This window comes from Eucyclogobius newberryi, unplaced genomic scaffold (assembly GCF_026437365.1).
Source record: "Eucyclogobius newberryi isolate DKJ021-1_F unplaced genomic scaffold, fEucNew1.0.hap1 SCAF_19, whole genome shotgun sequence".
Lineage (NCBI taxonomy): Eukaryota > Metazoa > Chordata > Actinopteri > Gobiiformes > Gobiidae > Eucyclogobius > Eucyclogobius newberryi.
The window spans coordinates 18,773,258-18,787,471 of record NW_027315823.1 but is presented as its reverse complement, the minus strand read 5'-3'; the positions used below and the strand labels follow the sequence as shown (position 1 = coordinate 18,787,471).

The following is a 14,214-nucleotide window of genomic DNA, read 5'->3' as shown; positions in this document are numbered from 1 at the left end:
AAAATATGCAAGGTTTTTTGACTTTGTGAGACTAAGGGCAGATCTAGTTGGACTGTATAGCAATGAATGCAAGTCTCCTGCAGCTTCTCCTCTTTTTGGTCCAGAACGACCTGTTTAAGGAATGAATCTTTTGGGTTCATTCGCGTTTGTAAATCTGACTGAAAGAGTTGGTGCCTCACTAGCCCTGAACCTCACCGCACGTCACTGCTAGTAGTAGTAGTAGTAGTTGTAGTGGTAGTAGTAGTAGTAGTAGTAGTAGTAGTAGTAGTAGTAGTAGTAGTAGTCAGATTTTAAATAAAAGCGAAATAATAGGCCAATTTTTTTCTCTGTGAGAGCAATGAACTATTGTAAACTATTGTAAAATGGTCTGTATGATATAGAGTGCTTTTAGCACCATCTAGTGTTTGTTAAGAGGTACTGTTATGCTACTGCTATGATGCGTTTTATGTTGTCGGAAATATTTACACGTGTTACGAAAGAGCCGTCAATAAAATATATACATCCTATGTGATACATATCAATTTTTCTTTGAAAGTTATTGTAAAAGTCAATAGCTATTTTTCTTTCTTTTTAGCTGTTTAGAGTTTATTCAGTGTTGAAAACGTGACGGATCTATTTAAACTTAACAAACATATGTTATGTTTGAAAAGGAACTGATAAATAAGAATCAAAGTAAAATCCCAATTGTATTACAAAACAAGTGTTAAACCACGTTATATAATTGACCTCGGAAAATACGAATAACTGTGAACATAAACCCTACGTCATTCTTCTGCGACAGAAAGAGGTGAAAGGTGCACAGGCTCCCGGCAACTTGTTTACACTTTGGGGTGGCTTCTGTCAGAATAATAATGAATGTGAACAGGATCAGTCTTTTATCCAAGTCTGTGAAACAAGCAGGGAAAAGTTTTCTCGTCAGTCATGCGGGTAAACAAGTGGCTCTGCTTCAACAACAGCGAAGGTCCTTCAGATCCCATTCACCAAACCTCGCTTACGCAAAGGACCTGTTTATGGGACAAGTCAATAAGGTAAGACACTGCAGGACTTGGAAGCGAAACAGAAAAAGTGAACATCCAGTAATTTTGTTGTACGCATAAATATATTGGTTGTACTGGTGTTACTCTTCATATTATAATTCATGGCATTTGATCGGTGGCTGTAAATGTATTAAAAAAAAAAGAATTAGTTAAAAACAACCTTTACTATACATTACAGAATCACACATTTAGTTGCACAGTGACTATATTTACATCCAGACCAAAAATCTACACTTTGTCTAGTTTCTGGATTATCAGAATTTTAAACATCATCTGATTTGTCTAGTTATCTGATTTCTTTGTTCCCACCTGTGCTGGTTTTGACAAGAAAAAATTAATGTGGTAAACTAATGTTTTTGCTTGTTATTTTGAAATTCAGTATACTTTGTTTTCTGAAATGCTCTACATATCCTCAACTGACCATGTAAATGTGCCCAGTGTATTGTCCTAAACATATAAAGGAACTATACTGTTAAAAAGAGACGGCTTAATATATATTCTTATATGTATCCGTTATATTACACAGAATTTTATGTGGAAAGAATATGAATATAAAAATGTGTTGTGCTATTGAAGTCAGAAACACTGAGGCATTATTTCTTACTTTTACTTTTGTTCATCCAACAACTTTTCTAGTTACTACATTGATTCGCATATCATCCTGCCACCTGACCTGCTTTCTTCTGCTGTCTTAACCCAGTATCTGTGTGATTCATAGCCGGAAAGGTGCTTGATATCGTTTAAACATTTTTTTGCTCTGCAGAATGAAGTTTTCCCTTATCCAGAAATCTCTAATGATGAAGTAGAAGAGATCAATCAGCTTGTTGCACCAGTAGAGAAATTCTTTACTGAAGAAGGTATGTACAAGGATTTCTTATTTTAAGTAGTTTCAAGCTTTGCATACAACCTAATCCTACAAAATGTTTTCATGCATCAACTCAACAGTGGATTCTGCGAAGATTGACAGAGAAGCCAAAATCCCCCCTGAAACACTTAATGGACTCAAGGAGCTGGGCCTGTTTGGGATGCAAATTCCTGAAGAGTATGGTGAGAAGTACTCTTCATCACTATTTGCATAGAATCTAATGATGATTGCAGAATGAATGTCATTTGTTGTTGTTGTCCTCCTTAGGTGGTCTTGAACTGTCTAACACAATGTACGCTCGACTAGCTGAGGTCACGGCTTTAGATTGCTCTATCGCTGTCACACTGGCTGCACATCAAGCCATTGGTCTCAAGGTAAAATAGTCATCATACTAGACTAGAATCTGATTCTGAAATTAAAAAAAAATGTAATCAAATCACATTGCTTACTTTTAATATGTGAATAGGGGATCCTCATAGCTGGAAATGAAGAACAGAAACAAAAGTATTTGCCCAAACTGGCCACGGGAGAACACGTTGCAGCGTTCTGTCTTACTGAGCCTGGAAGGTAAAATATTTTTCAGAAATTTACAAAGGTACAAGTCATGTGTTTAGAGGAATTCTAAACTGATCAAACTAAAAGCATGTTCAACCAAAATGTGTTAAGCTTGCCGTCTGTGCTAGGTTCCATAGTAAAAGAAAATCTAATTCTATTAACTGGACAAAAAGATTAAGATGTTTTGCCACTCATCCAAGTAGCTGTGAAGAAATGACTAGTTATTAGTCTATTACAATCATCAGTGCAAATTTGAATGTGTTTTAAGTGTGCAACATTTTTTCAGTCATTAAACCACTCGGTGTCGATTAAAACTAAGTTTCAATGTATTTTGGTTTTAGTGGAAGTGACGCCGCCTCGATTCAGACACGAGCCACGCTGTCAGAAGATGGTACACATTATCTGCTCAATGGCTCTAAGGTGTGTTCTGCATGAGCACTGTTGCACTGACCATGGTCTGTTCTCAACTCTAATGTTTACCCTTTTGTCAGATATGGATTTCTAACGGAGGGTTTGCAGACATCATGACGGTGTTTGCACGCACAGTGGTAGAGGAAAATGGAGCGAAGAAGGATAAGATATCTGCTTTTATAGTGGAGAGAGCCTATGGGGGCATCACCAGTGGAAAACCTGAAGATAAACTGGGCATTCGAGGCTCTAACAGTAAGCCAGTTTAAGCCAGGAATCCTCACTGATCTTAGTCTGCTCTTGATGCATCTGCAGTGTAAATTATGTACAAATCTGTATTTTCTAATATTTATGATTTCTTTTGCATTTTGTAGCATGTGAAGTTGCCTTTGACAATGTTCCGGTGCCAATAGAAAATGTCATTGGAGAAGTAGGAGGTGGATTCAAGGTACTTTTACACATTGTTATTTGTGTTTGGCCCCTAAAGGTTCAAAACCAAATGATAAACACACTGATTTAATGTTATCTCAGATCGCTATGAATATCCTGAATTCTGGAAGGTTCAGTATGGGCAGTTCATCAGCTGGAATGATCAAGAAACTCATAGGTATCAAAGCCATCACACTCGACACACAACTATTGATGAAATAGTGGGAATATTGTCTTATGGGGCCCTTCTAAAACATTCATTCCGACACTTTCAATCAGATTTAACTTTGGATGGAAAACACCCTTAAAATTGAGAGGTTTTGGATGACAATGTACAGGCTGGTTGTTTAAAGGAGTGGCTGATGTTCTCACTGCACTTAATCACAGTTGTCATGTATTTTCTAGTACAGCAGGAATCATGCAAATACATATATATGAATATCCTGTCTGTCTTAAACAGAACTCACGTCTGAGTATGCTGCCTCTCGGAAGCAGTTCAACAAGAGCCTAAGTGAATTTGGAATGATCCAGGTACCACATCTGTAAGAAATGGCATTGTTGTACACACAAAGCTCTTCAATGTGTGTTTATTGTTGCAGGAGAAGTTTGCTCTGATGGCCATGAATGCTTTCGTAATGGAGAGCATGGCGTATCTTACAGCAGGGATGATGGACAAACCGGGACTTCCTGATTGTTCTGTTGAAGCTGCAATTGTGAAGGTGAGTCTAGGAACAACCCGCAAGTGGAATTTCCTGTTTCATTTTCGCCACATTACATCGTCTACTATGTGTATGTACCATGTGTATGCAGATCTTCAGTTCAGAGGGAGGCTGGATTTGTGTCAGTGAAGCTCTGCAGGTCTTTGGGGGTCTGGGTTACACCAAGAACTACCCGTTTGAGCGTTACGTCAGAGACTGCCGCATCCTGCCCATTTTTGAGGTATTCTCCAATGTTTATTTGGACAGTTTATTTTCCACATTGCAATGCAATGCAAGTCATATCCTCAATGCAAAATACATACAATTATGTTAAGGGTGCATTATGAAGCTCAAAAAGTTTGGAAATTTGATTTTCTTACTTTTAAAAAAAACTATGGCTTTAAGTTTGTTTAAAATTTAACATGATAGTAATGATTTTGTGTTATTGATGAGTCAAATCAATTGCCCTTCAAATTGCATCTGTGTAAAAATAACATCTCATGTTGGACTACACGCATTCCTAGACTAGGCCAGCAGGGGGCGAAGCTTGTGTGGCTAACATAAGAGGACACTTCCTCTTTGACTCTGCTGTTATATTATATTGTGTTGTCAGGGGACAAACGAGATCCTGAGGATGTACATCGCTCTCACTGGGATGCAATACGCTGGAAAAATCCTTACAGGGAAAGTCAAGTAAGACTATTGGAAATATACTCTAATTCTTATTTACTTTGATATTAAAGTGCATTAAATTTGTGCTTAAGATAAGTGGGTTTCTATTTTATTTTTCTAAAGACAAATGTTTTGTTTATGCTTTTAGAGAAATGAAAAAAGGAAACATAGGACTTGCTTTAGGAATGGCAGGCCAGAAACTGAGGACTGCTCTTGGTGGCAGTGCAGACCATGGACTGACTGGGAAAGATGGTGTGGTGCATCCCAGTTTAGCAGTAAGTCTACTCAGACATGACTAGTCTGTTTCATACATTTGTAATGCATTATTGGATCTAGATGTTGTTATGTTGTTTATACTTTGTTCATACTTTCAATATATGTATGGGATACCAAACACAAAGCCCAATGTTACGGTGTTATTATTAGAGACTCTTATGTTGTAAAAGTTGAAACTGGAAACATATTAAAAAGGAATAGGATTCTTGGGACAAAACACATCCACCTGTAGTATATATTCATTCTTAATCAGTTTTACTTTGCCATTATTTACTATGATATGCAAAGTTTTATACTGACCATACCAATAACTTGCATATATTATATTTCTTGTTTTAGGACAGTGCAAAGAAGTTTGAGCAGAATGTGTCTCTTTTTGGGTCGACAGTGGAGACTCTGCTGTACAGATATGGGAAGGTATTTGTTTTCCATTTCCTTTCAACAAAACCCAAAGGTATCAAATAGCTGGACGGACATCTCTATAACGTCGTTGATGTCCGTTCACTCGCATGTTCCAGTCTGTTCCTGAAGTGACTGCGCCTGCGGGATATGACGGCCTCTCCCTCCCTCCGGCCCTTTTCCCCTCCTGAGTTTGCTGCACTTTTGGAGTCCAACATTTTCCAAAGAAACTGTAAACCTTTTGGAAAGGGGTCAGTGTTCCAGACTTCCTGTATGACGTAAATCAAAACTTGGGAAGCGTCCTCAGAGGGCTTTAATACATTGTGCTCTACATCTGTGAATAGCACAGTTCAATAAAACTAAAAGAAATGCTTAACACCGGGTTAGCAAAGGCAGGACTACCAGACACTTCACTCAAAACAGATTGGTGCAGTGTTTTCAGTGTGTTAATGTGATCAGTGAAACACAAACGTGAGACGTGGAAGAGTGGGACCGTCTGCACAGTAGCAGATGGAAGGTGTCTAAAGGGTGAACATAAGATTAGATTCTGTTTGTGTTGGCAGACCATAGTGGACGAACAGCTCGCCCTGAAGAGAGTGGCAGATGTGCTTATTAACCTGTATGCCATGACAGCCGTCCTCTCCAGAACCAGTCGCTCCATCAGCATTGGACTGCGCAACCATGACCACGAGGTACTTCCCAGAATATATAAGAACTGTTCCCCTTCAGCTTCCTGTTAACAATGCTAAAGGTGCACGATCTAACTTTTCTGTTTGTCATGGCGATGTCACTTCTTTGCCTGTTATGTTCCATCATATTAGGACTTATTTATATGGCATTTATTTATTCATGGGTGTTATCACACAAATATGCATTGAACAACATGCCTTCTACTGTGAGTAATTTAAATACCACACCCTGTAATATTTTTAGGAAAGCAACATCTCCATGGAGACAAGCGGATCATTAGTTGCACACAATGATTATACATTTTTACAGTTTTATCTGCTTTTATCTAAAAATATATACTACATATACAGTATATTGGGATATTGCTGCATTAATATAAATCTGCATCATCACAAGTAAGAGACACTGCAGGTGAAAGGGAAAATCCTCTTCTGTAGTTTAAATAAATGTAAGAAAGGTTTCAACCAAATCCTCTACAAGATTGTGAAGTTTGGTGTGTGTCCTGCCACGTATCAATCATAAAACGCACCTACCGCTCACCTGCAGCCGCGTGCGGTTCGTCCCCACGTTTCCGCATGCCTAAGCGCATGGATCTATCATAATATAGTTCCCTCAGTGTACGGGGCAAAATGAAGACGGAGAAAGACAGTTCGAGCTGACTCAGAAGTGGACAGAAATCTACGGGAGACGAGAGATGCGATGCGCTCCGTTGCGCTAATAAACAAACGCACGTGTGTGTTGTATCAGTCCGCACAGGGGAGTGCGCATGCGCACTTTCGCCTGCGTTCTCAAATCGCCGGAAAATCGTACATGCCGCCTTTTAAAGGGGAGAAAAGGGGATTTTGAAAAATTGCCTTAGAAGTTAGTGTCCTATATAATCAGTGGATGCAAGGTGATTAATTAAATAATAATGACACATGTTGTTTTCACGTTTAAATGTTGAGAAATAAAACTGAGAAATAATTTATTATTATTACTATGAATTATTAATAATGGTTTTACCTTTAATGTCTCTAAATAAACCAATTGTATGTTATTTGTATTATAAATCAGTCAGCCTGATGTATCTGTTCTGTCTTTTTGGTCAGAAAATGAATACGACCAAGTGAGACTAAACGATTAAAAGCCAGCACTTTGTCTCCAAACAAATACCTAATAAGACAGATCTAGCTTTGAGGGTCGTATTATGTCTGATTTGCCAGACCAACAGCTCACATCATAATTAAAATGAATAGTTTTATGTGCCCTAATAAAAAGCACACAAGGAGTTTGGCTTCTGATATCAATCAAAGCAACATGCTCTTTTATGATCCTCTTTACGTGCTATGGTTTATTACTGAAGCTCGCAGCTGACAATATTACAACGTAGAATTCCTACTTCAGACCATGTCATGCTACTTCTCTATTACAAGTATTTGATATAAGTGAACTGATTTGTTCTAAAATATGAAGCTGATTCTTTGAAAAATAATGTTAATATCAATTGGTAAAGGACATTCAATAGGAACATTGAAATTATTCCAAAGCAAACCAAACCAACATTTTAGCCAAATGTAAACTACAAAAAGGCCACTATGACATTTTCTTTATAAAAGTGCCACATGGCTGAGTCTAAACAGAACTGTGTCTGTGGTGCAGTTCTGTTTATAATCAGGACCCTGAAGCAGAGCAAACCAAATATGCAATAAGAAGGGGGAAAATCAATGTTTGAATTTATGCGGATTTCCTTTTTGAAGCTGCATCTGACTTCAGGCATAAATGAAGCAAACACCACATGTATAAGTTTACAATATTTATGAGCAATGCTTTGTTCTCTCATGAACATGACTGTTCTTTAAGAGAAGACAATGTCCAGTAAATCTGAAGCTCAAACATAAGGGCACATTTCCCTTGGTATCAACAACACCTGCATCAGATTTTACCCTCCGTCCCTCATATGTAGCCTCTAAATAGTTACTTTTTGTTTCTAGGTGCTGCTCGCAAACACATTCTGCACTGAGGTGTACTTTAAGAACAATTACTTGATGACTCAGTTACAAAAGCGTAAGTACATGTTAGAATTGTAATTGAGAACAGAATCTTTGGACAAAATCACCCAACCAAAATTCGTGTTCCCTTTTTGTGTGTTTTTTGTTGTTGCTGAAATACAATTGAGTTTCCTCGTATGGTGCTGGTAAATTTGACTACTTACTTTCCCCCCCATTCCAGACTCTCCGGAGAACAATGACGCCAACATCAAGAAGATTGCAAAACAGGTTTTGGACAACAGATCTTACATCTGCTCTCATCCTCTAGAAAGAACGTTCTGATCTTCTGTCATATATTGTTCAAATAACAACACTTTAAATGAAATGCTCTTGAATAGGCTTGTGTACTAAATAACTTTGTAGGAATGGGCATTTGATTTGATTAACAAACCAATCTGAGCTCAGGTGTCCTAGTTAAAATGTATATCCTTCCTGCAAGAAGATGATACTTCTTTGATACATTATACATTGTGAACTATAGCATTGCTGTGTTTCACATTTTTGTGTCTGTATATAATGCATAAATGTAAGATGTCTAACTAAGTGCTCCTTATTATTCTAATTCCCAGTTTCTGTTGTTGAATCAATTGCTTCAGTAATGGGTTTTTCTGTACAATTATAAAGGGCCATCTCTCTCTCTCTCTGTCAGAGGCGGAGATCCTCGCCTGTGTAGAAATGATGATTTCTTGTCAAATCTCCTGTAAAAGATTAAACGTCAAAACACAATGGAAATGGTATACATTTGTGGCTCACTGATCATTTGTTAACTTATACTTACATGTAATGGTACTTGTGAAACTCAGTGCTGTGTCTGGGAATGGCATTGTTCCTTTTTTTCAGACTACAGTCATTCCAGGGCCCCGGGGCCAGAGCAGAGCTGTCTTTTACGGCATCTCCAGAGTTGCTGATCACAGACAGATGAGGTCCAGACTGCAGGGTTGAAAACAAAACCATGAAATAATAAATGTAATTACATGTGTCAGAACAAATGTATAAATAAGTATTAAGCAGATTGTTTTAAAAAGTGTGCACAATTTCCAAAATAAATACTAATCAAATGAATTATGTAGTTTAACAAACTGGCCTGGTATTGTGCTATGAGAAACACATGCTTAAAATGTCTGTGATACTCGCCTTTCTTAACTGATCTGGGGTTTTGAGTTGGACTTTAGGCCTGCTTATGTCCCAAAAGTCAAGAGGAGCAAAATATCTGTAAGCAGGCTTTGGAGCCTCAAGCACCTGCAAAAGGAGGATTTATCTCATAAGAATATTTGGTTTGTTTTTTTTAAGTGGAAGGGACATTTGATACATCACCTGTTCTTTGAGTGTGAACACCTCAGACGGCTCTGGAGGACGATCTTTGGTTGCGGTGGTCAGAGTGTACTCTCCTGGTTTCACAGTGGCACTCCAGTACTCTTGACGGTAAGTGAACCTTCGACCAGGCAACTGGGCAAAGAGGAAATTATAATATATATCTGCTTTGAGAACATCACACATACCGTGCTTTCATGTCAGTTACAGCGTCATTTTCTTCAGTTAAACTCACTGACTGACCTTTGCCATTTGTCGCTCAAGCCATTGTTTGTTGAGTTCATTTGTATTAAAAGTCTGGATGCTGTAGTTGTGTGCCGGCTTGTCATCAGGTGCCTTTAACCTTAAAGTATTCACTGGCTTCTGCAGACGAGCACTGTCCTCCTGCACCTCCTTTATATTCTCCTGCAGATTGTAATTGTATTCAACACTCCAAAGTCAATGTGTACTTAGTAACTGTTTCTATAAAAGATCACATACCTGTATAAAGTCCTTGGGTTTTCTGGATATGCCATGTTGTTTGCTGATATCAAGGTGACTATTTTCTTTTGTATCTGTTATTTGACTTGTGGGTTGATTTTGAACAGGAACAGGGGTCTGCTCACCGCTCTGGTCCATTATAAGGACTTGTTTCCACTGTTGTGTAGGTTTTTTGAATTGTGTGCTCAAGCTTTGAATCATTTCTGCTGAGGGAAAGAGATTGTACTGCACGGCGTCTTTGAGGGACCTCACCTGGCAGAGCTGTTTTAGCCTGGGAATAATACATGACATCATTATTTAAGGCAGTTGTAATGGCTTTGGGCAGGACATTTTCTCACACCGCTAGCCGTCCATCATCCATTATGCTGACATTTTAAACAAACATCACTCCCATCTGGACCACTGAACGCTGCAAAAATTAAGAAACCTTCTCTACTGCTCTTTTACTTTCAGGTAACTGCTTTATCTGTCATTAAACAAGAATACTTTGAAATTGCAAGCTTCTAACAGGTTGTAATGGTTTCAGATGGTGAGTAGGGGCCTGTATAGCTCTCTGGAAGATCTACGTTTTTTGAAAGAAATATCCAAACTCGTGATTCACAAATGCTGAACCTCATCGTTATTTGATAGGAATTGGCTCCACAAACATGCAATATTAATCCTATTGCTTAACGTTCTTTCAACTGACATGTCTTTGGGTTTGAATAATGGCAGTGCTTTCTGAAACTATTGTGGAAAAAATGTATATACATGTAACTCTTGTTTATTCTGACAGAGAAAAGGCTGAACTTTGCACCAGTTTTTGTTTCAAGTGGATATAAATTAAGTAAATATGTATATAATCTGAGTTAAACAGATGCCCTTCCTTGTTTTGTGGCTGGAGGAATGAGGCTACAGCGCACAATCAACACTATGACTTGTAGACTTTGCATCATAGAGCTTTAAATACCTTAATAAACCTTGCAAAAACAACGGGGGAACGATGCTCCTAATATAGACCAGTGGCTTCATCATGATGATCTCCATTGACTCTGGGAGAATGATCGGCATCAGGCTGAGATTGAGTGTGTCATAAATGCGTTTGGAGAAAGCCAGGTTTGCATTGTAGTGTACTATCACCTGCTCCTCCTTACACCCACTTAGCCTGAAACCATCACAAACAGAGAAAACTCAATGGAATCCAAACACTCTTCAGACGAGCAGCTGAAAAGTGTTAGAGCAAGATGGTGCTCATGTGCTTACTTCATAGAAACGGATTCGCAGAGTCTCCTCACTGCCTTGTGTCTGAGGCCTTCAGCGACGACGATTTGTGTCCTCTTATCTACCAAATGGAATCCTGTAACATAATCCAGATCTGGGCTCTGGCTGTGTTTATAAAAGGTCGTGTAGTTTGATAAAGCATTTTCTGTGTGTTCCAGCACACGTGAGTCAAACCCAAAAACGTCTGCATTGCTCCTCAAAATCTCTTGTCTAAGCTTGTCCATCACCGCAACGTTATTATGGTCAAAAATATAAATGACACGCCCAAATACAGCTTCAAACAAGCCTTTTTTGCTTCCATCCTTTGAAAAGTTAAGAGGGCAAGCCAGTTTAATCCTTACTTTGAGTTCTGAATTTGCATTAATGTAATGGCCAGGTTGAACTGAAAGATCTCGAGCTGTGTCCATGTTCAGAGGTGATGTACAGCTTTTGATTGGTAGACACACTTTTAAATTTGTTGTGCCAAGTAGCAGCTTGTAAAGGTTAAGGCTTGCAACACCATGATAATTAAAATCTTCTTTCTTCCGTTTTGAAGTTGAGCCACTGGAAATACCACTGAAACCACAGCTGAACCCTACTGGGGTTTTATCATCTCGCTTCCTGTCCCGGTCATGAATCTCTATCGTCATCGGTGGTCCTGACAGAAACTCGTGGAGTTCTAGTGGATTCAACAAGCCAGTGAAGATTATGTTGACATCTCTGAACCATATTTTTTTGCCATGCTTTTCATATTTTGTCTTGTGCTTATTGAGGTTGAAGAAGTTATACTGGCAATATACAGGCATGCACGTCTCCTAAGGAAAACAGGAGAAGAAATATGAAAATATGGAACATGCTGTGTGCAAAAGCTGTGGAAAACTTACCTCTAGGACATGAAAAGGCACAGGTGTAGAAGGCATTGAGGTGACTGAACAAATAGTGATGGCCAACGGGTTGAGTTCAGCTTTTAATTGGTCTGACAACAAAGGTCTATCAAGGGAGATTTGGATCATACACTCATTAACCCCACAGAGACCAACCAAAGCCCAGTTCGTCAAATACTGTTCACCTGGTGGATATATATATATATATATATATATTGCATTTTATCTATTTTTGTTGGGGAAAATCACAAATATATAGTCCTACTGGTTTTCGAGTTTAAATTAAATAAATAATAATAATAATGACTCACCTGCCAAAAAGCCTTTTGGGCTGAGCTGAAATGATTCCATACTATCTTCAGGAGCTGGGTCATATTCACTGTTTGTTGCCGTTTTAAGTAGTGTTATGTTCTTATCTTTGAAATGTGATTTGAGAACATGTCAACTTTTGAAATTAATATTAAAGATGTAACATGGTGAATCAATTGACACTGACAATGACAGTTGACATACCTTTTAGTTCCAGCTTTGAAGAAGAATGAATGGGTTGCCTCGAGGAAGATGTCTTTCGACACAAAGATCTAATTTCTGTAACCATGGACTTCACACCACCTAGAGCAAATCAAATGTATGCTCAGTGGTGAAAATATTACAGTGTACACTAGAAATGTGAGCTCACCACACATCTCTGTGTCATCAGTCAGATTCTGGACCGGTTTCAGTGGCCTCCGCCTCTGAAAGCGTGCCTTGCTGAACAGCTTGTCCTTATGGTTCCATAAGTGGACAGTGATCTCATGGTGCAGTAGGTTAATGGCCATTGCCTTGTTGACTTCAACATTGAAATCCTGGCTCCATCCGACCCATGTTTGACCTTCTTCTGTCCAAGTGTTTAGCATCTGTTCCAAACAAGCACATGTTATTAGTCTTATTTCAGGTCAATTACAAGGACACTGGATTCACATTAGTTTCTTACACATTTTGTTTATAATGTTTGTGGTATGGGATTGATTAACAGTTATATCTTGAAACAACATGACTAAGTTAAATAATATTTGTGGAGGTTAATGTATATTTTATAAATGGAACCCCCCTGATTCAGGTCATGTTTACCTCAGATCCATTCACTTTGTATAGCTTTGCCACAGATCCAAATAACAAAAGGTCCAGCTGAACAGCCTTTGTGTTTGGCAACAACTTATACTCAATGTGGTAGCAGCCTTGGTCAGGGTGGGCTTTTCTACTTCCTCTCTTGTTGAGTTTGGAGATCTCACCCTCCTCTGAAAATGGGCAGGTTTTCATGACTGAGGTGAAAGTTGAATGTCAAAGTAGAATGTTTAACTCTGAATGATGATCTTACCTGGTGGACATGCGAGAGCAATGTAAATAGTCCATGTAATACAATAAGTATTGTCGTCCTCAGAATTTCGCTCATTAAGAGGAAAGAAATCGTCTGAAATGTCAGCTTCAGGGTCTATAGCATCTTCCCCTTTTTCTACTGATTCAGAAGAAGGCTTAAACGCCATCATTTTGATCAGATAGAGGACAAAGCTACACAGTTCATTATCATTAACATCACAAATGTCAACTTAAACCAGACATTCTCAAACTTTTTCTGATAAAAAAAAACAGTAACCCCCACAGCCTCTGGGACAGCGCAGATGTTGATGTTGTTGTTGTTGTTGTTGTTGTGGTTGTGTTACTTTTAATGGCAGTTGACAGCCAACTGAAAAGGTGCATTTACCGCCAGCTACTGTAGTTGTACGTATTCAAAGTATGTGTTTTACGCTATACCGTAAAAAAGAAAGGAGAGAAAGCCACTTGCGATCACTTTTACCACCACGGGTTTCATTCTCTTCAAAGCCCATGAGATCAAAGTAGAAAAGAATCGAATGCACACATATTTTTTTCATATATGAGGGGCATAACAGGGGCTTTTTTTTCCTCTCTCTGTCCCTCTCTCATTATCTATCTTTCTCTCTCTTGTTCTCTTGTTTTTTTTACGTTGTCGTGTAAAACACATACGTTGAGGAAATACAACTACAGAAGACGTACAACACGACAGCAACGTGATTTCGCATTATGCTTGTCACACGACAGGTCAGTAGCAGAGCAAGTTAGATTCAAAAAGGGGAGAACCAGGACAGAAGCACATGCAATGGGACAGAGGAAGGACAGAGGAGAGACAGAGGAGAGACAAGGGAGAGACAGGGGAGAGACAGGAGAGAGACAGAAGAGAGACAAAGG

General features: G+C 38.7%; 2 protein-coding genes across 2 annotated transcripts; one reads left to right on the top strand and one right to left on the bottom strand.

Moving 5' to 3' along the window:
* The first annotated feature begins 765 nt into the window (after positions 1-765).
* acad9 (acyl-CoA dehydrogenase family, member 9) lies at positions 766-8,788 on the top strand. Its single transcript, XM_072452023.1, has 18 exons — positions 766-1,028; positions 1,801-1,894; positions 1,983-2,084; positions 2,170-2,276; positions 2,369-2,469; positions 2,799-2,877; positions 2,949-3,120; positions 3,240-3,313; positions 3,397-3,472; positions 3,755-3,825; positions 3,894-4,013; positions 4,105-4,233; positions 4,606-4,685; positions 4,813-4,939; positions 5,280-5,357; positions 5,903-6,031; positions 8,000-8,072; positions 8,238-8,788. The coding sequence occupies exons 1-18, from the start codon at positions 852-854 to the stop codon at positions 8,336-8,338; spliced, it is 1,890 nt and encodes a 629-aa protein (XP_072308124.1). The 5' UTR covers positions 766-851; the 3' UTR covers positions 8,339-8,788.
* A 363-nt stretch (positions 8,789-9,151) lies between these two features.
* Positions 9,152-12,384, bottom strand: cfap92 (cilia and flagella associated protein 92 (putative)). The gene is made up of 8 exons (XM_072452301.1): positions 12,282-12,384; positions 11,971-12,155; positions 11,090-11,901; positions 10,797-10,991; positions 9,848-10,118; positions 9,611-9,772; positions 9,371-9,502; positions 9,152-9,295 (listed from the first exon to the last, which is right to left on the bottom strand). Exons 1-8 carry the CDS (start codon positions 12,319-12,321, stop codon positions 9,152-9,154), a joined length of 1,941 nt encoding a protein of 646 aa, XP_072308402.1. The 5' UTR covers positions 12,322-12,384.
* Between the last annotated feature and the right edge of the window lie 1,830 nt (positions 12,385-14,214).

Bases quoted from the DNA above. Each gene is read 5' to 3' on its own strand.
- acad9 (XM_072452023.1), top strand. From the start codon at position 852: ATGAATGTGAACAGGATCAGTCTTTTATCCAAGTCTGTGAAACAAGCA. The intron at 3,826-3,893 runs GTACCACATCTG...TTATTGTTGCAG, and splicing joins GTGAATTTGGAATGATCCAG to GAGAAGTTTGCTCTGATGGC. The intron at 4,940-5,279 runs GTAAGTCTACTC...TTCTTGTTTTAG, and splicing joins TGGTGCATCCCAGTTTAGCA to GACAGTGCAAAGAAGTTTGA.
- cfap92 (XM_072452301.1), bottom strand. From the start codon at position 12,321: ATGGAATCATTTCAGCTCAGCCCAAAAGGCTTTTTGGCAG. The intron at 10,119-10,796 runs GTATTTAAAGCT...TATTATTCCCAG, and splicing joins TTTTTGCAAGGTTTATTAAG to GCTAAAACAGCTCTGCCAGG. The intron at 9,296-9,370 runs GTGATGTATCAA...CTCCTTTTGCAG, and splicing joins TGTTCACACTCAAAGAACAG to GTGCTTGAGGCTCCAAAGCC.